Below are 27,392 nucleotides of genomic sequence, written 5' to 3'. Positions count from 1 at the left end.
ATTTAAACTAAATTATTAGGTATTATAATTACCATTCTTAATGATTAAGAAATGATCATTTAAATCTATTAAAATTTTAATGCATCTAACCTTGTAATGCCAATGTAGGCTACTTCTTGCCTTGTGTAATTGTTAACAAGAGAAATTCCAACATCCTGTAATGCCAACACAATTTCTTGTTCTGCTAGCTCCGCTTTCTCGCTTTCATATGTAACTTTAAATACTTTTGGATCTTCAGTGAATAAAATAATGCGTTGTAAGCCTTCAAAGAATGAAACTAAATAAATGGTCTTTTCTCCCAAATTTACGGGTGCCATCATATCCTAAAAGAAAATCATCCAAAATTAGAAATTAGAGTTTCGTCCCAACCAACATGAATTGAAAATGAGAATAATGGCACCTACTTTGCAAAAGTGGCAATTAAATGAGTCTTTTTTTGAAAATTTACATCATTAAAACCTTTTGATGTTAGTTACTACTCTTGCTATAAAAATATTAATGACCAACTGTTCTTTTATTTTGACCTTTTAATAACATCTAATTAAAAAGTCTGTTGCAGAAGACTACTACTTTATGATGTGCAGGAATTTAGAAGAAAACTTGAAATCAAAACTAAAGAAAGAGGAAAGAATATAGTATAGATTAAAGCAGAAATTGGTAAAAATGAGCAATTTCCTACAAAGCCAACAGTGGTTTTTAATGGGGGGAAAAACTAATAAAACTAAATTGTTACCAAAACTTAAAAAGAAGGAAAGGAGGCACACATTTTCAATGCCAGGAATAAAAATAGTATATCACTATAAATATTACAATAAAAAGATATTGTCATTTTTATATCAACATATATTAAAAATTCTGATAAAATAAATATTTTTAGAAAAACTCAAGAAATAACAGAACGAATTGTCCTATATATAATAACAAAATAGAGTTCATAATTTAAAATCTTCCTACAAAGACAACTGCAGGCTAAAGAAGATTTGGTTTCTTTGGTGAATTCTAGCAAACATTCAGGAAATAAACCACACCAATCTTTTAACAATCTCTTTTGAAAACTATAAAGTCTCAAGTATTTCCCAACCTTTTTCAGGAGGTACCATGACCTTAATATCAAAATCTGGTAAAGGCATTACAACAGAATAAAGTAATAGGCCCATTTCACTCACGAAAAATACAAACAAAAGTCTTAAAACCTAGAGTCAATTCCAGAAATACATAGTTGGTCTAAGACTGAAAAAAAGCCACATAATTTAACTTCCCAATTAAGATAAAATTTAAATGTAATATAATAATCTGAATAGATTTTAAAAAGGCATGAAAATTCAGTATTTATGCATACACCAATACACAACATTTTTACAAATCAGGAGTAGAAATGAGTTTCCTTAATTTGACACAGAATATATATTTTTTAAAAACCTGTAACAAAGATACACTTAATGATGAAATGCATAGTTTCTCCTCTAAAATGGAGTAAGAGCCACTGGTCTACTGATAGAAATCACTAATGTCAAGAAAACACTGGAATAAGGGTTAAACTAAGATGTATTTTGAAAAATGAAAAAATTTCCAGAAGTCATTTAAAATATTACTGGAAAATATACATTACATATTTATTATATCCATCATGTATTATAGTATCTATTATATATATGTAATTCATACACACACACATATAGTCATACATATTTTAAAAACAATCAACAATAACATGCCACCTAGAAATAAATTTTTTTTTTAAAGATTTATTTATTCATGCATACAACAACCGGGGTACAGGCCAGATCTGTGAGAGGGTGAGAGGATTCACCAGAGACAGCAGGGACAGAACAGGCAGACTGACTGAAATACACTGCTGAGGGGAGCAGCGGGCAAGACAGGAGAGGTCTACCAAGCCATGTGGTTTGCTCCCTGGCCGGCTGGGATTGAACCGGTGCTGCAGAAACTGTGGACAGCTTCACAGCACAGTGTTCACTGCCTGAGCCACCAGGAAAGGTCCTAGAAATAAATTCTTTAGGGCCTCCCCTGGTGGTGCAGGCGGTTGAGAACTGCGCTGTGAAGCTGTCTGTAGCCTCTGCAGCACCGGTTCGATCCTGGCCAGCCAGCAAGGGTCCCACATGGCACGGCAGACCCCTTCTGTCTCACCCACTGCTCCCCTCAGCAGTGTATTTCGTCAGTCTGCCTGTTCTGCTCCCTGCTCTGTCTCTGGTGAATCCTCTTACCCTCCCGCGCATCTGGCCTGTACTCCGGTTCTTACATAAATAAATCTTTAAAAACAATTCTTTATTGATGGATTAGGTAAATGGTCCTCACAGCAGCTAAACATACCTAAAATGACAGCCGATACATAGAACAAACCTGTTAATGAAGTGAATGCTGCATCACTTCTGTAAGTACAGCTTACCCTTTATAACACAGTAAAAGCAAATAACAATGTAGACAAAATAAGACTATTTCTGGCTTTAAACATTTGTAATTAAAATTTAAATACTGCTCTTAAAATTTTTGGCAGTATTTCAGAAGAGTAGACCTAAAAAAAAAAAAAACAGGCTTAAAGCTAGTAGGGCTGAAAAGATTACCTTAAAAAAATTCTGCTGCTTAGAATACCATAATAATCCACCCAATACTTACATCCTTTTGTGTTACTTCACCATGGCTTTGTCCACACTTCCACGTCAACTTTCTAGAACCCACTGGATCAGCCCATGTATAAAATACTGCTTTTCCAGGAGGGAGGGAATCTTCTATATCCTTGAGAGATCTGATATAAGTAGTAACAACATGTATAAACTAAGGGCAAGTATATGACTCTAAGAAAAATTAAAATAATGCTTTATTAATTCCTATTCCATTAGCTGAGATTTGTGATAGTTCTGATGAAGAGTAGATTGAACTTTTTTCTTTATAAAATGAAAGACAAAAATGAGACTATTTCAAGGGAAATAGCTGTCTTGCGTAGGCTACGAAGGTTTTCAAGTCTTCTAACTACTCTAACAACTTCTATTTTAGTACAAATTAATAATGTAAGAAAATAATTCCAATCATTTTATCTTACTGATAATAAATCTAAGAGAATTTAACTCCTTTAAATATTGGCTTTATTATGGCAAAGACATTTTTAAAAACTTAAGACACAGGACAAAACTGTAAAAATTCAATCAATTCACAAAATGATTCCAAGAAAGAAAAAAAAATTAGAGCAGCAAATCAAATAGAGTAAATTTTCTCTACCATAGCTCACACAAATTAATGAAACAACATCCTAGACATCTCTTTGTAAAATGTTTAAATTTCAAGAAAATAGAGGGAAACTACCAGGAAACAATGAACAAAATCAGTTACTCAGAAAGGAATAAGAATAAAGCTGGTCTTGAACTTTCCTATAACACCAAATGCCAGAAAACAATGGAGCAGTAGCTACACAATTTTGAGGGAGGTTAAGATTTAAAATTTTATGACAAATTGTCTTTAATGTATAAGTAATGTTCAATAGCATAACATGTAATCTAACTCAACGACTTTTTAAAACCAGGCCAGGGAATACTCAAAATAAAAATTTAAGATTGAGGATGCAGAAATATTAACCCTTTGCACTCCGAACTATTCTGGACACTGGCTAACAGCTACTCGACGCTACTTTGCAGCGGAACCGTGCATACAGACCCTCGTATTTAGTATAATTTTGGAACCAAGTAACGTATTATAATGATATTGGACTTATATGAATTGGGTGACATCGAGGAATGTATATTTGCAAAAAACACAATATTTTATTGTTTATAATTTTGTACAGTATGATAAGTTTTGTAACACTCCCCAATATGCATTGCAGGCTGATTAGTGCATGTTTGACATGTCTGTATAGAGGTCTATCTGGAGCTCATCTTCACTACTTGTGTCTTGAGACTCATTCATGGTTGGACGCTTTGCCATTGTTCTAATAAAAAATATAAATAAATGCATGGGTTGAAAATTTCTAATTGTTATTACTAACTGACAAGATGATATTTACCAAAATAGCTTTCACCAAACAATTTATTCACTAAGAAAAGAATCACTTTTCCGATTTTCTCCTCGTTAGATCTATGTGCACTGCTCGAAGCCTCAAACCAAAATGAGCTCAGCTTTGAAAATCTTTCCTCCAGATGTAGACTTGTTTATTTGTAATTATATATCTCACAGTGCGCGCTATGTTCGAAAACCGACCTTTCTTCTACAAACTCCCCTTATCGCTCTTTTCAAGTGGCGTCGCGAAGTGCTCGGACCGTTGTGAGCACACATCTCACGTTCTCGTCCGACACAAAACCTGCTGACATTTCTTGTATATATCTTAGTAATTTTACGATATTTTGATTTAATTTCTTGTGCCATTCCAAGATAAAACTTCAGGGAAACATGCATGTCTCAAAAAGTTGCGTTGAAATAACTCAATTCCCCGTAATCACTAATAAATTGCAATGTCCCCTGAGAGGGGACAGCGGAGTGCAAAGGGTTAAGCAACTAGATCGATTAAACAGATCAACCTGGTGTTAATGTTATAAAGCAAAGGGCCAAAAATAGCCTAAACATTAAAAAAAAACTACTAATATTAATCTGAATGAAAAAATCCCAAATTATATTCAACAGAAACAGAGACTCTGAAAAGAGAATTTGAAAAAAAAAGTACTTAAAATTTTTCATGAGTAGGTAAGTTAGCAGACACTATTTCACTTTCAAAATTTTAAATGCATGAAAATCTTCAAGATACAAAAAGTTAACATCTAGAACAGAAGCAGAACGTGTATTTTACAGATTATCACTAGAAGAATATAAACCATATTACAAAAAAACATGGCAAGGAATCACAAACTATTATAAATGATACAAATGGATTGAGATCTTTATTGAAAGAAGAGTCTAACATAAAATTGGAAATACACAAAATTCTCAACAACAGAGGAATATTTACAGTAGCCCCCACCTTGTCTGAAGGGGATATGTATCAAGACCCCCAACAGATGCCTAAAACCATGCATAGTACCCAAGCCATTAACAGTACTTATAGTCTTCAGAAATCATCATAAAATCAATGTCTCATCAACTATACTCTGCTAAAATCAGAGGGTACTGTATTTGTAGTAATCTTCATACCTTTGCTTGTATTGAATAACCTCATTCTTGGTGTGATTTATTAACAGGAATGTAGCAGCTCCATCATGATAATCTGAAAATTTAATCACTGTTGAATGCTCAGCCAAATTAACTTCTGCTATAATACCTCCAAGCTAGAAAAAAGGAAAAAATACTCTTTAATGTGACCCAAAGTATATTAAGTTTAATAAAACTCTCCATAACTTAATACATTTTTATTTTTTAAATTCAGAATTTTATTCTTTAAGTCTGGGAAACCATGAATCTAATTATTAATATTATGTATATTCTATCCAGATGTGGTATATCCTAGTATTCTAGGTACTCCAACTAGCTTTCTATGTAACAAATTGTTTTAAGTCTTGTATTTCCTTTTAGTACTTTTCCCCTTACATAAAAAATTTGCTCATTTTTGACAAAAGCAAATTTTAAAAATCAGATAATTATTTACAAATATATGTAAGAATACTAGTAATATTAACTTCTCTACTCACGCTAATACATCACTTACCTCATCATTCAGACGCAATAAAATACAATTTTCTTGCTTATTAAAATATATCTTTTTGGGGGGGTCTTCACTTCTTTCAACTTGAATAAGAAGTTTATTAGAAGCATCCATTGGCCAAAAGGGGATACACTAAAACATACATTGAACGTATTTATTTAAAAAAATTACAAAGTATCATTTTAATAAACCTATCAGAATTGACCTAAAGTAAACTTAAAAAAAAATCTCTTTCAATACTGTTCCGATTTTGGATTGTTTGGCTAAACTGCTATTAACTTAGAGATGGTTCATCACTTGTGAGCATTGTGAGTACAAGAGTAATGGGTCAAAAGTTGAAGAGCTATGATTAAATAGAGTGCTGGCAAAGAGATTTAATGTAGTCCACATCACAGAAGGGCTGATAAATCATCAAGTAAAATGAGAAAAGAATTGAAAAATAATAAAGATCAGTTTAAGACAAGGCTAGACATCATTTAGTAAGAAAACTTGTAATCAAATTAATTCATAAAATATTTTTAAATATTTAATAAATTAAAAATTATTTTAAGAAAAGTAGAAATTGAAAACAAAAAAATACCAGTAAAATAAAAACTAAGTTGTTGTGAAGTTATAATTGTAACTAACATAAACTGTTGAAAGAGAAAGCTATAAAGTTTTTTAAAAGACCCAACAGGGCCTCCCCGGTGGCGCAGAGGTTGAGTGCTGGGTTGCGAAGCTGCCTGCAGCCTTTGCAGCGCCGGTTTGATCCCCGGCTGCTCCTGGCCACCAGAGGAGGGTCCCACATGGTGTGCAGACCTCTCCTGCCGCCCACTGCTCCCCTCAGCAGTGTACTTGGGTCCTTCTGCCTGCTCTGTTCCTCGCTCTGGCTCGGTGAATTCTCTCACCCTCCCGCACTTCTGACTGTACCCAGTGCTTGTATAAATAAATAAATAAATCTTAAAAAAAAAAAAAAAAAAGACCCAACAATGTTATATGCAATAAACACATAAATCCAGGCATGGAAATGTTATAAAGTATGAACATATATAAAGCAGAAAAAAGCCACAGACACAAACTTGTTCAATATCATCCACAATCTCCTTATTTCACTCAGAGCAAAAGCTCACAAATTCTGCATGATTTTATCCTTTATTAATTTATTCTTTGCTCTCTACTACTTTTCCCTCTCCAGTAATCCTAGCCTCTTTCGCTATTTCTCAAACACGATAAATATTCTCCCACTTGGGGCCCCTATCCTGGATGATACTTCAGTCTCTAATGCTTTCCTCAGATATCTACCTTGTATAGAAGTCTAACTCCTGACTAAAATATATAATTTTTCAGATACATAGGTAATTACATAGGTAATTTTTTCAGAACATAGGTAATTAGGTATTCACATAGGCCTCACTGGGGAAAGCTGCCATCCCACACCAGACCAGGGATACAACAAGCACACTGCAGTCTCAAGGACTCAGTCCCTCCTTCCAGCCTTGCTAGTATGCTCACCTGCTTCCTACCTCAGGCAGCTTCCTTTAAAGGCCTCTGCATTGGGGCACATGGCAGATGTTTTACTCAGAAACCTCACACAGAAAAGAGGAAGGCTCCACTCTGACTCAGTGCTCAGTACTTTCCATTCCTGGATCTTCCTCCTTGTCATTCCCCATTCCCCAGATTCATAAAACTACAAAAGCCTATTATTCAGCCTATTGCTCCCCTGACAGTAACACAAGCCCCATGCCTATGTTTATCCTCCTGGCCCCTGCTATTCTATAGCAAAAATGGATTGGAGGGAGTTGCTTCCTTCTCCAGTTTAGCCTCTTGCTTATACTAATGCAGTAAGTGATTAAAGGTTTGACTATTATGTTGCTTTTGGCTTGTCTTGATTAGCTATTACAACACCTGGCAGCCGAGCTCTCTCTAGTTTAGCTGAGTTCTTGACATTTGCTACTTCTCTCACAATTATCTAAATCATCTTGAACGTGACCTCACTAAGTCATATCCTTGATCATCGTATATAAAAAATGCCCATCCCCTTGCTTTTCTTAATTCTTTTTATACTGCCTTATTTCCTTTTGCCCCACTAGATGTCACTTTTAAACATATTATTTACCAATTGACTATGTCATTATTAATTTAATGTTTCCATATACCCCTACTGAAGTGTAAACTACAGGGACAGCTGTACTTCTTATTGTGATTTTGTTAACGGATATATCACAAAGCACATAAGAAGTGCATTATTCACTGAAAAAAAAAAATGGAAAGTCTGGAAATGGTGGAATTTCATTAGAATATATAATTAGTCAAACAAAAATCTGAGTTGAAAGTTAAAAAGTAGTTTGGAAATAGTAAAAGCAAAAAATTCTAAAATATATACTATTATAGAGAGAATTTTCCAAAATGCAGTAGAGAGCTATGCAGACAGAAAATGAAAAAGATAATGAGACACAAAGGCTAAACTATGAAAATCTAGAATGTCTTCTCAAATCTGGAAGAGGAAATGAAAGAACAGAGGACAGGCAGTATTTAGAGAAACAATAACTGCAAAATTTACATATAAAAGAAACATACACTAGACTAATGACCATAAAACAGGAAATACAAAGGCAGACTGTAGGCAGCTAGGGGGAAAAGACAGATTACACTCCAAAGAAATGACAGAATCACAGGAGAAATGTCAACAAAAGTGGAAGTCAGAAAAGAGTAAAATTATCAAAAAAAATTATCAGAGATGATTAAAACTTCCGTGGTTAACAAAAAAACATGGTATTTAATTTCAAAACTATTTCAAAGGAAATGTTAAAGGATACTTCTCAAGAAGAATAATCTTAGAAGGGTGGCTTAAAAGCAAGAAGGAAGAGTTAACAAAAAAAGTAAATATTTCTCTTATAATTCTAATATATTTAGAATTTCTTCAAAAGTAAAATATTCTATCAACCTCAGTCCTTCAGAAATCACTAACCAAAGAGTGTAAAAGCTAATGATGGAGTAGAATCAAAATTTTATTTCTAAATTGCTATTGCCTTCTTAAAAAAAAAAAAAAACAAACAAGCTTAACTTACTCTCTATAGTCAATTATAGTAGCTTTCCAAGAGCGAACAAATTATTTCCTTTTCTTTGCTGCAATTACACAATCACTTAGTCATCAATTGCTGAATTTAATTCCATTTGGAGAGTAATTGTTAAAAGTCTACCCTGCTCATCAAAGCAACATATCCCTAGATGGCAAGGTTCAGCTTTTAATAATTAAATATATATAGACAGGAACAAATAATTATTTTTATGGAAGCAGAAAAAACTGGGGCAGGGAATGCGACAGGGGAGTTAAAACATTACATAGTGACTTCAGCTATAAACTCAAGGAAAAATGAAAATCCAAATACATAGCTGAGATTCATCTACTCACCTGATCCAAATCAAGAGACAGCCATTTATTACTTCCCTCTTCTGTCACTGATATATGATATTTACTTTTGTTTTCAATCAAATAAAAAGGGGTAAATGTCACAATTCTAGTAATGTTAAAACTGCTGAGGTCTATAGTGACACCAACCTAAGGGGGGGGGGGAGTAACATTTCAAAACTGTTAAATTATCATAATATATTTAAAATCAATCAATAGACACAGCTTAATTAAAATGTTATTGATGAGCACAGAATGAACTCACTTGATACTCCATTTTCGAGCCTTTACATTTAACAGCTCCATGACTGCCAACAGTATCAATTGAAAACTGATCTGACAGTTCACTATCAGTTACCATAAGCTGAACCTAGAAAAAAATATTTTACATATATCACAATTTAGGTACTTTTAAAGTTTCTATATAAATTGACAATTTTTGTTTTTAACATAAACTAATGTTAAGAGAGTAAACCTTTCCCAACACTAAACTCTATTATTTTTAACATTCAATAGCTAACAAACTTTGTTTGAGTTTCATAACATTTTATTCTTAAAAACTCTAAAAATTAAAAAGCATAAAAAATAAAAATTTTAAAAAGCTTTACAAACCTTATTGTTATTAAAAAAGTGCTTAGGCTGAAAAGAAAAAAGAACTGGCTTTTTATAATTAGGTGGATGCTTTCGATGAATTCCATCTGCTTTGTATTGTAACATTCGATCAGTTTTATTGACCATCCAGTAAGGACTATGAAATGCCACAATTGTCTGCCCAATATTATAAGTCACATGGATAGCAATATCTAACTCAGTCTTTTCTATTTCTGTAACACAGGTAAAACTGATGAAACTGATGTCTTGTTGATTAGGCTTTATATGATATTCACTTTTCCAATCATGATTAAGATAGTCAAGTAATTTTAAATGTAGTTTGGCTTTATCCAACTGCACAGCACAAATGTGGGCTGAATGTCCTTCACCTAGAGTATGAACATTATGCTCAATTCCCTGTAATAAAAAAAAAAGATTTTTTAACATTTCCGAGTAATATGCCAAGTCTATCTTGATTATTACAAGTGCAATACAAAATACTTCTGAAATACCTGTCAGTTTTAACTACTTTGTGAAATTCTGTAAAATATCTGGATGGGAACTATTATATTTTTAAAATTATATAAATTATTTACTTCAAAGGACTATTAAGAGAATACAATAATACATTAAGAAGTCATGTTGGAAATAATAAACATTATAAAACACCATAATTAGTAAAACATAAAAATGTTATCTACTAGGGATTTTAGTTTGGAAAACTGCTAAATAATAAAAAATGGGGAAATTGTTGGTAATGCAAAATTAGCAATCCTTCCTATCTTCCATTATTGAACTCTCAAAGCTGCTCATTTCCTTCTCGCTATACATTTCAATTGACTCATTTCATGTCACTGTGACCCCTCATTTTAAGAGTATTCTAACTGCTTTTGTTCCTTCTAGTCCTTTTCTCCATACTGTAGCTAAATTGCCATTCTAAAATTTGATCATAATCATTGGAAACTGACAAGCATAATGTGATCCCTAAAAGCATCAAATTGAAAGTTCTATAAGAATGGAATGTAGAGAGAGAATACATTTGGGTATCTGCTTTTCCAGCACCTCTAACCTGATTCTTTCCTTTCATTATAACATAGGTATCTCTTCATCTTAAGATTTTAAATTTAAGGCAAAAATAACGAAAGCTATTGATATTTGAAACGTTAGTTAATATTCCACAAAATAGGTCAGTGGTATTGGTAGTGCTAGCGGCAAAATAAAATGCAACCTTGTGCCTGTCAGGGACTCTGCTAAGTTCTTCAATACATTATCTAATTTGATTTTTCCCATATCTCAATCATGAAAGTTTTATTACTATCCTCTAATTTTATAGACTGTGACAAATGACTGAGAAAGATAAATAACTTGCCTAACAACATAAAGTGTTAGACCTAGGATTCAAACTCAAATATATCCTGATAGCAAAGCACACTTTCTTAAACATTATATCCACCAGACATATGGAAAAAGATATTCTTGAAACACAGATATGCTAACTCTACCCCCAAAAAGGAACTTTAAAAAATATATATAGTAATTCCAATAACAGAGTACACAATACCAATGATTAGTAGACCACAATGAAGAACTACTTTCTTCTATTTAATAAGTATGATAAACACTATGTTTACTTAAAATCTTTAAGATGGAGAGACTATTGCTGTAGCACAGGAAAACATCAGAAAATCTTCTAAAACAGAATATTAAAAAAGAAATCATATTTACATGGCATAAAATCCTTTTAGAGAATTAGCATGAGAAAAATTGTTTCCATTTAACTCTATCATTTGAATATTGTTTTAATACTAGCGATCATACTTGTTTCAAAAGTAGGTATCCATATTAAAATTTATAATATATGAATTCATGAAAAAGACTGAAAATACATATTCTAAAACTGAAGTGTTACCTTCATTTGAAGTGCTATCTTCAAATGATGTTATTATAGATAATTTTTATTAGTTCTGTTTTCACATTTTCTAAGAGGAATATATATTACATTAATAAATACTTTTTAAATGGTCTACTACATTTGTGCATGTAATTTATATTCAACTCAATAGCCAGATTTTGAAGGTAAATCCTTTTTTTATATAATTGAAACATTTCTTTTCCATTAGAATAACTGTACTACCTATTTACCAGTATATAATTTTTATTAGAACTTTAAACCACTTTTTCATTGCTCATGTCAAATAACTAAAGTCACAAAATCAAAGATAGGAAGGCATTTAAAAAATTCCAGAATACCTCTATAAAGTAAGCAATTTTGTAAGGAAGAAGATTTCGGAGTAGGATAGGTGGCCACAAATGCATTATGTATGGTAAGTCCCAACCATCTTCTGAATATGTTGACATAGAAGTCAAATCATCTTTTTCTGGGACAACATTAATAACAAATGATTTCTCAGAGGGGTTTATGGGTCTACATTTTTTCTTTATAAAAGTGCCATCATTTTTTATAATATCTTCAAAGTCAATTCCTTCACACTTGTAATAGTCCTCGCCTTCTGGCTTCATAGAAAGAAGTGACCTACATTAAAAAAAAAAAAAGGTGAATAAACACAAATCACTTTCAAATGCTTTAAAAAAAAACATTTTAAGTTGTATAATTGCAGCTTTAGAATAATGCAATCAACTCCCTTAACACTACTGCAATAAATTTATTTAACATTCTTCTTAGAGATAGGTAAGTTAGTAATTTCATCATGACTTTCTGCCAATTGAGAATCTAATGATTTGACTTTTAATAGAATATTTTTCTTTCCAATTTACTATCCCCATTTTTACACAAATACATCATCAAATAGAAAAATAAATATAAAATAACATATACAACTATCATGTCGTGTACATTTTACTGAAAGAAGTTGGATTTCCTGGATATGTGATCCTAATGTGAAGATCATGTCACAAGTTCATGAGCTAACAAAACTATTTTACTGAAAAAAAACTAATCACTAGCGTTTCAAGTTTAACCAATTAAAAGCTTTCAATATATACTGAAATGTTGGGCACACCTGTAGAAATGACTGGAAGAAGACAGTGACAAAATCTTTAGGTATGTCATATGATCCTTATATTTAAAAATTACTTTTTGTAACATTTCAACCTTACAGTATGTTTAGTAATTTCTTAAACATTAGAAATTGTCCAATCAATCATCTAATACTATAATACTATCCCTTACAGATGAACAACTTTCAAAACTATAATTTGTTCTATTCTGATTATTTTCCTAAGCTATTTAGATATCTAGTATTTGTTTCTGTAATAATATCTGACAGCAATGTAAATCTGCTAGATTGAAGCCTAAACCTTCCATACCCACTTCTATGTGTGTCTTCCTTTCACACACTTCCAGCTACATACAGGCACTCTGGAGTTTGAAATAACAGGCTGTTTCCTCCTCCTTTCATGACAGATATCTGTTACCATCAGATTTACCTTATTCTACTACATTCTCACTGTAATTTTCATTCTCCTAGTATTTAAAAATAATTTGCTCTCAATTAACACCAATATACTCATTTAGATTATCAAAACATCCACTGCACCATTATTAATAAGAAGGTAAAACTGGAAATGAGTGAGTCATTCTGTACTGTGATAGATACCAAAACACACACATATTCAAGCAGACAGAGGGCATGAAAGTGGGTTAACTCTCTCTAGACTGGCTGCAGAGTGTTTCACAGAGGTGGTAATTTTCCCAAAAATCTACGTTCTAAAGAGAAGACTTGAAACATGCAAGGTTAAAACAAAGTTTAAGAAATGTTAAATAAGGAGGAGAAAACGTAAGAGAAAAAAAAATCAATGGTAATAGGTTCTAAATGAAAAGAGCTGATGGTGTGAATAGTTTTGGAACAGGCCAGCAAATGTCCTGGGAAAAGTTAGAAACAGATGATATTAAAGATATAAAATGTATATTAATGGGGAAAGAAAATGAGGGTGCACTTACCTCAGTGAGAATTTGATCTTTTATCAACTATTCTTTGTAGACCTATACAAACCCAGTTCTTTCATACCTTCTTGTCTTTGTTTATGCACTTTTTTCTACTTAAGATTGCCTTTTCCAGCAAATCTCCACATAGCTACATTTGGCCTCTAAGTCCTATACCTCACCAGAAGTCAGTCATTAATCCATTCATCCATTCATTGTTTTCCATACATTTTTTTTTTACAACTGTTATTCTTCTGTCTCTACAATCCATTGTTTTCTACCTTGTATATATTTATGTATCAATCTCTCAAGGGGAACACCCATGTCCAATTCATTGTGGTATTCCACAGTACTGCCTTATACACACAAAACACTTGGTATTTTTTAAATGAATTAAATTTGAGAATCAATATATTTAAGTTCTATAGGGAAAGATAGCCATTTTAAAATATAAGACCTCAATCTTAAATACTGTACATACATCTAAGTACTGGATTAGAAGAGTACCTAGTGTGAAATCCAAGCTGGCTAGTTACTAACAATTCTAATTAAGATTAACTTGTATGTAACACAATGTTTAAACTTGAAAAAGAGAGTGTAAAGCTACTTCAGAGGCCTCACTTTTCTTTCCTATGAACAGTCACAAAATAAACAGCAACAATTTACTAGAAATAAAGCAGAATGACGTGATCTATTACTATTCAGGAAAAAAATAATTACTATTCAAGGGGAAAATGAATTTAAAATTTTTCAGGGGAATTTTTAAACATATCTTACATGCTAATTTAATTCTATACTCTCATGGACATAAAATCCTGTCCAGAATACTGGAAACTATTTTGCTGCTGTTTTCCAACAATGTAATTCTTTCCCTTAAGAAATCTGAACTAAAGACTCAAAAGGGCTAGATGGCCTAATACAACACTTAACAAGGTGAGCAGGTCTCTTACTCAAAATTGTGTAACCAAAAGTGCTAGATGTCTCAACCCTAAGGGATACAGACTCGAACTCTTAAGTACGGGTCAGAATGAACAGAGACTGGGAGTTAAGCACTGCTTGCAGATTTGCCTCTATGCTTCTGTACTATAACCTCAGTGCCCAAATCAAGTGTGTATACTTAAATAAACTATGATGCTTATTCTGAGGAAGGTTTTAATCTCTAACAGAGTGCAATCTTCATAGAAGAAATTATTTTTTATTCCAGATTAAATATCGCCAGCAATGTTTGTTATATTAACCTATAATTGTGAGACTAGCCTCACAGTAATAATTGAATTTTAATAACATTTTCATAATACATATAAGATGTTATATCTAGTTTAATTACCTTAATGATTTAGGATTAACTATATTTATATATCTATCACTGAAAATTAATACATAGATAAAAGTAATAATTTGCTTTCTAAAGGAATTTCAAAAAAATTTTATTATGAGAACTTTGAAAACTAAGTCACTTCATAATAGTATATGTAAATCTAGAACTCTCCAATCATTTAGACATTTGTTAAAATCATAAATACATGATTATAATTGCAATACTGAAAGCAAGTTATTATTATAGTTATCAGAAAGTAACAAATAATTTAAATTACATGATGAATCTTAAAATAAAAACAACCTTCCAAGTTCCTTGATGAGATATTAACAGGACAGATTTTATCTAAGTTTGATAATGTAAGATCAGATAGCCCTACCAAATCAAACACTCTGCAAGAGACATTAGATCAAACAAAAAGATAAAAGAAAACAAATCACCGGTAAGATGTTAATGGTATGTTGAATTCACTTCCAGGTGAAGCTGTTCCCAATAAAGTGTCCCCTTCATAAACAGAGAGTGGGACTGAAAAGTGATTTCTAATCTGGTAGAAAAAAATAAGTAATATTTAGTATCTATAATCCAGGAAGCTAAAGACAGTTTTAAAATATTGCGTCTAAATATTCCAACAAAGGAACTATCAGGTAATATTTATCTTGCTCATATAAATTTAAAAAGAAACAATCATTTATCTTAAAAAAAAAAATTACAAGGTTACTTGCCATAGTGTTAAAGGAAAGGAAACTTAAAAATATACTTCTAAAATCCTAGAAGGAAATAAGATAATATCTTGACCTTTAGATAAAGAATAATTTAAGACAAAAGCGATAGAAAAAATTCACAGGAAAACATTACATCAAAATTTTAAATGTCTCTATGACAAAAGTTAAAAAATAAGACATAGAGCATTTTGTATGGAACTTATAGGATGAGATACTCTTCACAGAGAAGTATTTCTTAGAGCTTTGATGGCTCTAAAGATTCATTCAAATGGTACAGATATAGCCATAATGGTAGACTACTACTCCAAAACAGCATGTAACTGTATATAACAACACTGTTGCACAAAAAGTTGATACACACAAAATTATGCTGCATAAAAGAAGTATTTACATAAAAATTCTTTACTATTGATATAACACTAATGTAAACGAGAATGTATCAGTGTATGCCTGGATATGAGGAAGTAGGGAGATAATTTTGGGGGGTCATAAATATGTTCATTATCTTGATTATTATGAAGATTTGTATGTCAAAATTCACCAACTTTAAATATGTACTTTTTTGTACATAAATTTTATCTCAACAAAGCCTTTCTCTCACCACATTCTCTGATTAAAATGGAAGAATATATACATACTATAAAAACCTAAAACAAAATACTGATGAACTTTTTGTTTCACAAAATACTCCAAAAATATTTTATATAATAGTCCCATAAAAATTACAAAAATAAATATTCAAGAAAATTCTATCACTTGTCATATTCAGATAGTACAATCAATGGAAATGGTTCTTCTTTTAGCTGTATTTCCATTATAGTTTGGACTATTTTGACATAAATATGAATAACAAGGCTTACAAAAAATGGATCACATCATGGGCCTCCCCGGTGGCGCAGCGGTTGAGCACTGGGTTACGAAGCTGCCTGCAGCCTCTGCAGCGCTGGTTCGATTCCCGGCCTCTGGGAGAGGGTCCCACATGGCACCCAGACCTCTCCTGCCACCCGCTGCTCCCCTCAGCAGTGTACTTCGTCGGTCTGCCTGTTCTGTTCCCCACTCTGGCTCTGGTGAGTTCTCTCACCCTCCTGTGCTTCTGACTGTACCCAGTGATTGTATAAACAAATAAACAAATCTTTAAAAAAAAAAAAAATGATCACATCATACCTGCACTGGGGAGCGAATTGTTATCTTCTTACTTCCTTCCACTGCATCAATTTGACAAACAATAGATCTTTCAACTCCAGACTCTCTGTGTCTCACAGTGTAAAGTCGTCGTCCCACTTTTGTTAAAGGTATTTTATCAGCAGTAGAGTGGTTAGCAGGTGCTAAATTGAATATACATGTTTGAAAATTTCTATATAAATAATTATGCATTAATGTTAAGATCATATACCATAAACAGCAAATGATTTGTAAAACTTGTGAATAACTGTCACTGAAATCTTGAAATGTAAGACTACACAAGAGATTTTACAAACCACAACATAGTTCCACAGCATTTATCTCAAAACATCAAAGCATTTTACCAAAAATATTTTCAAACTGAAAAAACTCATTCAGTAGTTTAACCTAAGACAACAATATAAACGTTTTGAAAATGACTCGAGAGGAATTATATAATTCAAAAATGTCTGGTTTGCTCTCATAACGAATAGAATAGAGCCTAGTAATTTCAGTCAATGGTGATTGCCAGGTACCTGCAATTTTTCAGTTTCTAATTTTTCCTAATCCTGTGATATTATAGGATATCTGGGATTTGATTAAACAACATTTTATACACATTTTCTAATATATGAACTTATATTAGCGGTGAATTACTGATCTACAGAAATCTACTGCACCCCATTCCATTCAAATGTTAGTTCACAGACAAATAGAGGTAAAATGTGAATAATTCATTCACAATGCTAGGACAACTGAAACCTAACCATTGTTTTGCATTACTCACTGACTAGGAAAAAGTCAAAGCTATGTTTTAGTACCCTTTTTCTAACTAAACCTTTCAAATGCCCTTCTCCATAATTTGTAAATGTTACACATAAGAATGTAGTGTGGAAAAGGCTTTGGGGCACTTTAAACTTCCAATGAGTAATTTTATCATAATTTAAGAATTTATTTACTTTCATCTCATAAAAAAAACTTTGAGAAGCAGAAAATACACAAATGACAACAAACCTGCACCTCAACAGGCAGAACATAAAAAAAAAAAATTGCAGTGTACCATTTTCATGAATTCAAACCTCAATTTGAATTCAGTTGCAAATGGTGGAATCCTAAATTATACCAAATATAGTTACAATAATAACCATCAATAGTCTCTAAAAGTTGAGTGAGGGTAAGATCTAATATTTTTCCTCCCCCAAAGTAGTAAATTGCTATGCTTTAAATAAGGCAGTTGATTAAGTAAAAATCTGGAATACAAAGACACAGTTCCAAAGTCTTGCAAAGGCAAAAACAAAATTCCCAGCCTATTAGTAAGATGAAAAATCTGTAAGATTAATACAAATGAGTAAAATGAGATGCAAAATGTAATATAAAATAAAGTCCCAGGAAGGTAATTCATCACTTACTAAGAAGAATGAAGAAGAGTTTGCTGCTAAGGCTTGTCATTGCATTAAAATGATCATTGTCTTTAGTTCGGACATAATCCATATTTAAGCTTTCCTCATTATTCAATATATATGCTTTTGCCACTGAAACATTGAGTACGCTAAAAGAATCACTTGGTGAAACAGAGATAGTGAGTCCAAGAGAATTTAAAATCATAAATGGCGCTAGGTCCCTCAAGAAAGGAGCTGAAGATCCAGTGGCAGCTTCTGTAAAAGCCTAGTAAGAAAGAGTTGTGGTAAACAAAGTTAAAGGTGGAAAACTGAATGACAAGCAGGACACTAATGGACACAAATTTAATAAGCCTTCTTAATCAATGAAAAGGTCAACTCATTTTACTATACCAACATTTAAAGTTTTAAATATCTTTTCTTACCTTGGCTAAATTATTTAGCATTACAAGGCCACATTTGGACAATGTAATGTTTAGTTGGTCTTTTGAATAGAAAGTGATGACAGTTTTATATTCTGGCACTTTATAATTTTCTTCTTCAGCATCTGACTCAACAATGGCCTTTTTTGCTTTCTTTTTCATCTAAAATGACATATAAATTATAGAAATAGAAGGGAAATTTGCTAAGAGCACAACATAACTCATTTGGACTTAAAAGTCCAACAATAGTGGCAGAGAAGTGCCCAGGATTGTGAAAATCATTATCATTTGCCTTGTTTTAGGATTCACAGATTTAATGGTCACATCGATTCTCACGTAAAAATAATCAAAAACATTCTTTTATCCTAATCATGTATCTGAAACACGTGGAAAATGTAATGATCAACTACAAAAGGCTGGCAATACCAATTCAGTCTCCTTTGTTGTTACTTTAATTGGTTTTAAACTACTGAACATATGTCTGCAGGTTGAATGAAATATTATTAGATAGTATTTCTGCAGCATCCTGCTTAAGAAGCACAATTTCATTCACTTAACTGTCTTGATTCTCATATGCACAATATACCTCACAACATAATTCAAGCAAGTAATAATATGCCTACACGTATGTTATACACCTGTATATATTATATATAATATGCATTGTATGTACATACATGTGCACACAACATAACCTTCAGTATGCACCCTTCAGAGAACAAAGGAACATGGGATAGACAAGCACCTATATGGAGAGGCTAGAGCCATTATAACATGGTAGTTAAGAATGCGGAATTGGCAACTAGACTGCATCCCACTGCTTCTACTTTGAGACAATTATTATTTTGGGAAGTCCCTAAACCTCTCTAGTCTCAGCCCTCTCATGCTGTCAAAAATTTTATCTTCTTCCAAGGGTGGCTGTGAGGGTTAAAGCAAAAACACATTATTTAGAATGGTGTCTAACACATACTGAATGTAACATAATTATAAGCAACAGAAGCAAGTACAGGAGGTGTTGATCTTGGGTTTAGAAATTACATTCAGAGGTCAAACATGGAAGCATAAAGCAAGTCTCATAAAGAGAAAACTTAAACTTTGCTGTGATTAAGTGTCTCATGTATGGTGGATATCCTCAAGTATTGAAATAATTTTTTCAGATTTCAAGTATACCTTGATTCCAAGATTCCATGGCCTAAAATCCTCAGACTGGTCAATTTCTAAGGGTTCAAGCAAAGGCTCCCATACACCAAACATTTCGTTGTAATAATGCACCTACAGAGAGAATTTTTTTATTTTTTAAATAAGGCATGTTAATATTTCTAAAATGGACTCCCAAACTTTCCCATGTCTGTTGGCTGAGTCATTTCTTCTACATGAGAACCACCCCTAGAAGAGTAACAAAGAATTAAAAACTTTGTCTTATACTTTTATATAATGCAGATTAAAGAAAAGATTCCATTTTAATTCTTCAAAGATAATTTTAAAGTTAATCAATAGCTATCAATAAATGTATTCTGAAGTTGATAAAATTAATTGAAATATAAGCTTAATACGTATACATACTCTAAAAGTAAAAATATACGCATAAGTCAACTGTAACAAGGGCATATGTTTGTAAATTTTCTTCTGTAAATTTTTTGATTCATTATATCTACAGAACACTTAATCTAAAAAATTTCCCAAAATATTCCATGTGTAATATCATAAGTATAGAAACTGGGAAAATACTACATATGCTTACTTCTAGCTCAAGCTGACAGTGGAGATTTATTAGGGTACTCCAGTTTTTGCCCTCCCCTGAAAAACATGACTTTGCCAAAAGCATAGGCACTGTTCTGTGACCAACTCCAGCTTCAAGAACTATAAAAATAGAATCAATGTTCATTCTTATTATCTCTCCTTTGGGCACCAATTCAATTGTTTGGGCTATGTTTTCAACTTCATTTGGCTCTTCAAGAAACCACATTTTTAAATTCTTGTTATCCTTCTTTTCCCATAACTGAGCTGTAGAAGAAGCAGTTCCTTTTGGGATGGTTTCCTGAGATGTATAAAGTGCTGAAGTTATGGTAATCACGGTATTTATAATAACTGGTGAAACCTAAGGGGAACAATTAAAAGCAATAAAAAATTTGCACATATGACTTTCAAAAATATTAAATGCATTTGCTGAATAATCACAATATAAAACATTACTTCCATGAAATAGTAAATACAATTTAATGCATATAAACTTTTTAGATTAACAATCTTAATTATGATACCATTATACACTTTGTAAGTAATGTGACAAAAATGTTTTCAAAACTATCGCTTCCTTTTTAGCTTAATGATGAAAAGACTTGCTGTAACGTAACTTATTTCTAGGTTTTAATGATTTTTTAATAACATATATATTTATATATATATTTTACATCATTGTTGATTTTTTTTTTTACAGTGTACTTTCTTTTCAGGTGTAGTCCCCACAGAATTTCCAGCACCGATTCACCTGTGCAACATCACCATAGTCCCTTGTGCTCTTCCCACCCTCATTTTGATCCCTCTCCTCCCCCCTCCCCTGAATATCTGATTTATAGTTGTCTGTTTATTTTTGTTTTGTTGTGTTTTTTATTGTTATTATTTAAGTACACTGAAGAGCTGAATAACTAACTACATTTTACCTTTAGTGTCAGAGATTTTACTGATATGTCAATCACTTGTGGCTCTGTACCAATCTGAGTAGCTTGATAAAACAAGTCACAGGGCTGTAAAACCTGTGATAGAAAAATCAATAGCACTAAATTAATATTGTTAAATATAGCTATTTAAAGACTTTCCTAGCAGTAACTAATATGGAAATAAACAAGTTAATCAAAATAGCTTTAAAAAACAAGTGACTCAATGGCACGTCTTAATATTCTCTTCCTTAACTCATTAATTCAGTAAGTAGCAAATATTAACATTAGCAATAATATTTATACAACAAAGTAACAGATTTCTTAAATATACTCCAATATATGAAAAACTCATAAAACATGAATTATGTACCTATTTCACTTAATAAAATGTCGCTTTGGTATTTTTTTTCCATTATAAAATTGAAATGATCTATAGGAAAGCTACCAAAGAGAGGGAATATCATAAATACATCAAACTTACTAAATACTTCCTATTATTATAAATTATGTGAATTCCCTGACCATGGGAAGCAGAATTCTGCCGCTAATTCCTAGTGATCATGTCCCTTCCAAATGCAAAATATATTCAAACCTCCTAAGGTTCTCAACCATCTCATCGCATTATAGCCCAAAGTACAAAATCTCAACGTCTAAGTATGTGTCTTACCATACAGCTCAATTATATTTCCCACTCATTCAAAAGTCCGAAATTTCATCTATCAGTTCGATGTCTAAAATCTAAATCAGGCCCAGGTGCTGATGAAATTCCTGAGTATAATCTATTAAGTATAGCTTGTGGAACTATGCAACTAAGATGAATCACTTGTTTTCACCACTCCCAACATGGAATGCTTAGACAGAGATGGGGTAATAATCACAGAAATACCAGTTCGAAGGGGAAAATGGAAGGTAAAAGGGAATCCCTACTGCAAAGCAGTTCTGAAATCCACTAAGGTAAATTAATTTCTTGGTTAGGTTTCAAATCCTGGGAATAATTCTGTTCCATCTGCCGACTAACCTTCCTTTTTTTTATAGAAGGTAGGCACAATAGTGCAGTGGAGTAATTTTATCACCCTGCTTCTTGTCAATCTATTTTATACCGCCCCTCTCAATTCAGGCTGGTACAATTTCTGCTAAAATAATTTTCTCAAGAATGCTGAGGACCTTCCATGGGTTTCATGCGTTTTCACTCCATTAGACTAAAGACAAATTCGCAAATCTTTTTGAGATAATTAAGACCCACTGCAGAGATGGCTAAGGGGAAACACCCTTACAATTCCTAGACTCCATCTGGTTTGGCTGAGATCTATGAAACACACTTATCTTTTAAAAGGGTCTACAAGATAAGGTTCCTCAAGATAGGCTGCCCCAAAGAGATGCTACTTTGAAATATTTCAGTTGAAGTCCAAGAAGGCCCTACAGGATCAAGAGAAACTTCTATTGTTCCCTAACTACCCAGAAGAATGAAAATTGGGGGTATGACCCAGAACTGGGGTTATTATCAGAAATATTTGTCTTTCTGAAGAACCTATCTAATCGGGAGAGCAAACATCTATAATAAGAGAGCATCTGGATTTCACTTATGAGCTAACCTGTACTTGTCATGTGAGACCGCCCCACCACCCTCCAAACCTCCCCCCACCCCCACCGTCCCCTTTAAGCCGAGGTCCCTATACTATTCCTTAGATCAGGTTATATACTACCCATTTTTTTCATTGGCTTTAGAATCCTCTTTTCTATGTAGATTCACTAAAGGTATACAATTAAATTTGGTATTTTGGTCATACCAATCGGCCTGATGTTGATTTGATTATTTGATCAGCCAAGATGAACCCATAGGGTGGGAGGATATTTCTTCTCCTTCCTGACAGGCCCACCCTTTCTGTGACTGAACACTGTGATATTTTAAAATGAGGTTTTAGCAAAAGGTTATACAATTACACAGTCTTTTCTCTGTGTTACATTTTTTTGCCAGCTTTTTCAACTGTTATCACCTTTTACCACTGGAAAGCTGCAAATTACAAAAATCATTAAATTCTACTTCTTTTTGTTTATCCATTCTTCCCATATTTTTCTATGCTATCATTTTACTGTAAGTAATATGTAACAGCACAGAATCTTCAAATCAGTAAGTTTGGACATCTTAGCTGTATATTCACATTTTTTAGTTACAAGTTCTGTTTTTCCATATAATTGCAAGATATAATTTTGTGTCACTACACACTAAGTCTTCACCCTAATTTCCAAATAACACATCCTTTACCATCCTTTTGAGTCCTCCTTGGTAGCAACCTCGATGGCCACAGTTCTACCAAGAATCCAGTCAACACAATTTAGGCTTTCTCTAGCATTCTCCTCAAAATTTCTTTAGCTTTTATACAGCTTTGCATAATGCTCATTTCCAAAGCTCACATTTTAAATAAATGCTACAAAAGAATCTTATTTTTGGTATAAAAATCCATATTTGTTTCCTACTATTGTATTTTAAATCACCACAAACTTAATGTTTTAATATAACAAATTTTTGTTTTCCACTTTTAATGGGTACTCCCCTACTGAATGGGAGAAAATATTCAAGCATCACATAGCCATCAAGACATACAGAGAACTCATCCACCATAATAAAAGAAAAAATCAACCCAATTAAAAAATGAGCAGTAGATCTGAACAATTTTCAAAAGGGACTACACAGAAAATCAACAGATAGAGGGGGAAAACGCTCATCATCATTTTTAATAAGGGAAATACAAGGTAAACTCAGAATGGGATATCATCTCACACTGTGAGAATGATATATACCAAAAAGATCTCCACAAATGCTGAGAAGGATGCAGAGGGAAAAGGAAAAGCAATACATTGTTGATGGGAATGTAAACTGGTGCAGCCATTTTGGAAGGTAATCTGGACTTATCTTTAAAAACTAGAAATGGAAATACAGTATCATCCAGCAATCCCATTTCTGGATATCTATCCAAACAGCAAAAAATTATTTTAAAACACTGTATACTCCATAATGATTATTGCAGAATTATTTACAATAGCTAGGATTTGGAAGCAACCTAAGTATCCACTAATAGAAGATTGGATAAGAAGATACGACATATCCACACAATGGAATAATATTCAGTCATAAGAAGAGACAAAACATTAACATTTAAAACACAATGGAAGGAACTCAAGGAGGGGGGGCAAAGAGTAAGTCAGAAAGATAAAGACAAATATTGGAGGAAGTCGCATGAGTAACATAAAGAAACAAAGCGAAATATTTACAAAACTGGTGGACAGTGACATCAGTAATGAGGTTTCTGAGGTCAAGAGGGAATGGGAAGGAAGAAAAGATCAAAAGGTCGTAAGGGATGACACTAGAAATTCCAAATTTCCTATTGAGAAAAAACACAATCAGGTGTACTACAAAATTCTGAACAAAAGAATGTCAAGAAGTATTATCTGCAACTTCTGGAAATTACCATCTCTTTATCCTTTCACGTTCTCTCTTTCTAAGCACCGCTCACCCCTAACAAATTGCAAAGGACATATATGTATACTACCTTTGAATATCAGGTTGAGTTACATCCTATGGATAGCAAAACAACATGATTGAAAGAGCCTGATTTCCACAGCTATCATTCTGTAATATACATGTACAGAAAGAATAACGCAGGTCTACCATGCTTTAGTTACTTTTGGGGAGTATCTCTGGTATAGGAAACTATTAATAGCCTAACTAATAGAAATTTGTAATTAAATTAGCAATTGGATGGACAAAAGATCTTTCAAAATACAGAGCTGATGACTAACAATGCTATATCAAAATATTTAATAAAGCAGCTACTGGTGATATCTTGAAAGCAGATCACACACATACTTCAAGGGAAAATCTAAAATTTTAACCAGATAAGTTTGGAATATCTAGAATGTTGCTGTGTATTAGTTCCTTCTTTCTGCTATTTTCAGAGTACTATAATTGAAAGAAAAACACTGAGGAAATTCATGTTCTAAAGAGGAGTTTTAACAAGAAATAAAGACTATGGCTCCTCTTTATTCTGAAAGTTCTTAACATCAGATACTGCAGCCAGTCTGTGGCCAAAAAAAATAAGTAAAATAAAATGATTAGAGATGTTACTTATCCTCCTCCAACAAACCTATTGTTAAAGCACCCTTTACAAAATCATCAAAGTGAAGTGAAAATAGGCAGAATGCAGAGATTAGAAATGAAAGTTTTCTAGTCAAAAATAAACTCTATGGAACTACCTACATGCATCTGGCATGCAAAAGCTGGTTAATATTCAACAACTAAAGCAATCCTGTAGTATCCAATTCAGTAGGAAGTACCCAATGAAAACAAAGCAGTTCAGGGCTGGGCAGGAAGGCATCCAGTTGCCACCTGCTATCTGTTTCTCCTCTTCAGAGTAACGATAGTTTTAAATGAACACACAGTAGCTCAGAGAAAAGCCCAATTCTCCAATGTTCAAGTCAAAAGGATGTAAAGAATAAATATAAGTTTTCTAATGCATAACCTAAAAGTTAATGGGTATGCCCTCCATTTTCTATTTCTTGTTCTAAGTGGTCGGCCATCAGACTTGCAAACTAGGTAAACAGTCTGTAATATTATATATCCTAAGCAATCATATATACTTACTTATAACAAAATTATACAATAGATCATCTTTTCACTTTATGTTTAATACATTTATGCTTCTATTACTTATCTATAAGACTAAAAATTTTTATAACTGTTTTATGAGTACTAGGAGTCAGATAGCTAATTAGAAAAAAATGTCTGATGGAATGAACTTTAAGAAGAGTTACTAAGAGGAGGAAGGCCAAGAGATTACTGGACAGTAAGATACAAATGCACAGTATGTCAAAGCAAATGTCTGAAGATTCAAATAAATGAAAAGCATGAAAAGCAAAAACACGTTATCTGAAAAATGTGCCCACAAAGGAGAGAAATAACTGAGACAGTAAAATTGAAACAACATAACAAACAGCTGGTCTTAAAGGCAAAAGAGCAGTGTGAACTTGACATGTGCAGAAAGCCAGAGTGAGAAATACCAAGATGTAAGCCACTTCTTAGAAGAGATCACTAAGAATCACACTGTAGAGTTACAATGAGTAACAACCAGAAGAATGAAAGATTTTTAAGGCTGGTTTAACAAAAATCAAGATTAGGCTCTCCAAGCAGAAAGAAGAGTATTTTACAGAGGAAGGTTAGAAAGTATGTAGGTAATTTTCTAAAATAGTATAAACTTAGTCCCAAATAGCTTAAAATTAAACAATTAAACTGTAAACTCACAGTAGTGATTTTGCCTTTTCTTTTGACTGGAAGAAATGGGCATGCTCTCATTTGGAGATCTTTAATGGCAGCTGTCATTGTATTGTTTTCACTGTCACCTTTCCAACAAATTTCACATTGTGTGGTAATGACTAAAGCAGGAGCATCATTTCTTGTCATATCAGCCACAAACACAATTTCAGGATTTTTAATAATAATATTAATTTCCCACTTCTCTAACTCCTGTGTAGGCACTAAAATAGAAATAGAATACATTTAATGTTTTAAAATATTTATGTTATGCCTATATTTACGAATAATTTGTTACTTATGGGAAAATATTATTTGCATTATAATTAAAAGGTAAAATAAAAGAATCTTATTCTCAAAGCAGTCTCTTAGTAAAGACTTAAGCTATATAGTCAAGGATATTTCAAAATGTGGGTAAAATCTCCATTATTTAAAACTGATACCCTTTTTACTTTTCATTGTATTACAATGAACTATGTAAAAGATAGCTGAAAACTGTAAATTTCAACAACAAAAAAAAATGAGTACTGAGTTAAAACAGTATCTCTACTATGAAAAAGAGTAGTCAGTTCATTATTTTCCGTTTTCTTCCATCAACAAATTCTTTCAAATTACTGCCTACAATGATACACAATAACTTATCCCAATGAAGTTCTTATGATTTTTTAACCCAATATATAGTCACACCATGAAAAAAATGCAAAACTGCACAACCTAGAAGAAAATGCATTTGAATTTTCCTCTTACCTCTGAAAAAACAAGATTTGAATTTACTAAATAACTTAATTTTGCATCTCGTTTCTAATCAAGATTAAGTGCTGGTGCAGTACTTCCAAAACACAGATGCTAA

The 27,392-nt window shown here is 32.6% G+C and overlaps 1 protein-coding gene across 3 annotated transcripts in view; it reads right to left on the bottom strand.

The window, feature by feature from the left end:
* VPS13A (vacuolar protein sorting 13 homolog A) overlaps positions 1–27,392 on the bottom strand; it is a 170,891-nt gene that overhangs the window by 45,543 nt on the left and 97,956 nt on the right. For all 3 annotated transcript variants that reach the window (XM_037492590.2, XM_054689191.1, XM_037492591.2), the window contains exons 39-54: positions 26,534–26,766; positions 21,241–21,333; positions 20,322–20,678; positions 19,751–19,852; positions 18,584–18,742; positions 18,171–18,426; positions 16,765–16,925; positions 15,319–15,422; positions 11,868–12,150; positions 9,639–10,034; positions 9,292–9,396; positions 9,030–9,176; positions 5,642–5,770; positions 5,131–5,264; positions 2,632–2,761; positions 91–323 (exon numbers count right to left, since the gene is read on the bottom strand). In XM_037492590.2, coding sequence (XP_037348487.1) covers positions 91–323; positions 2,632–2,761; positions 5,131–5,264; positions 5,642–5,770; positions 9,030–9,176; positions 9,292–9,396; positions 9,639–10,034; positions 11,868–12,150; positions 15,319–15,422; positions 16,765–16,925; positions 18,171–18,426; positions 18,584–18,742; positions 19,751–19,852; positions 20,322–20,678; positions 21,241–21,333; positions 26,534–26,766 — 3,022 coding nt within the window. The remainder of the gene's footprint in view (positions 1–90; positions 324–2,631; positions 2,762–5,130; positions 5,265–5,641; positions 5,771–9,029; positions 9,177–9,291; positions 9,397–9,638; positions 10,035–11,867; positions 12,151–15,318; positions 15,423–16,764; positions 16,926–18,170; positions 18,427–18,583; positions 18,743–19,750; positions 19,853–20,321; positions 20,679–21,240; positions 21,334–26,533; positions 26,767–27,392) is intronic.

Source organism: Talpa occidentalis, unplaced genomic scaffold (genome assembly GCF_014898055.3).
Source record: "Talpa occidentalis isolate TD23 unplaced genomic scaffold, MPIMG_talOcc4v2.1 talOcc4.7, whole genome shotgun sequence".
NCBI classification, from domain to species: domain Eukaryota; kingdom Metazoa; phylum Chordata; class Mammalia; order Eulipotyphla; family Talpidae; genus Talpa; species Talpa occidentalis.
The sequence above is the reverse complement of the archived record's forward strand: the minus strand, read 5'-3'. Positions and strand labels throughout refer to the sequence as shown.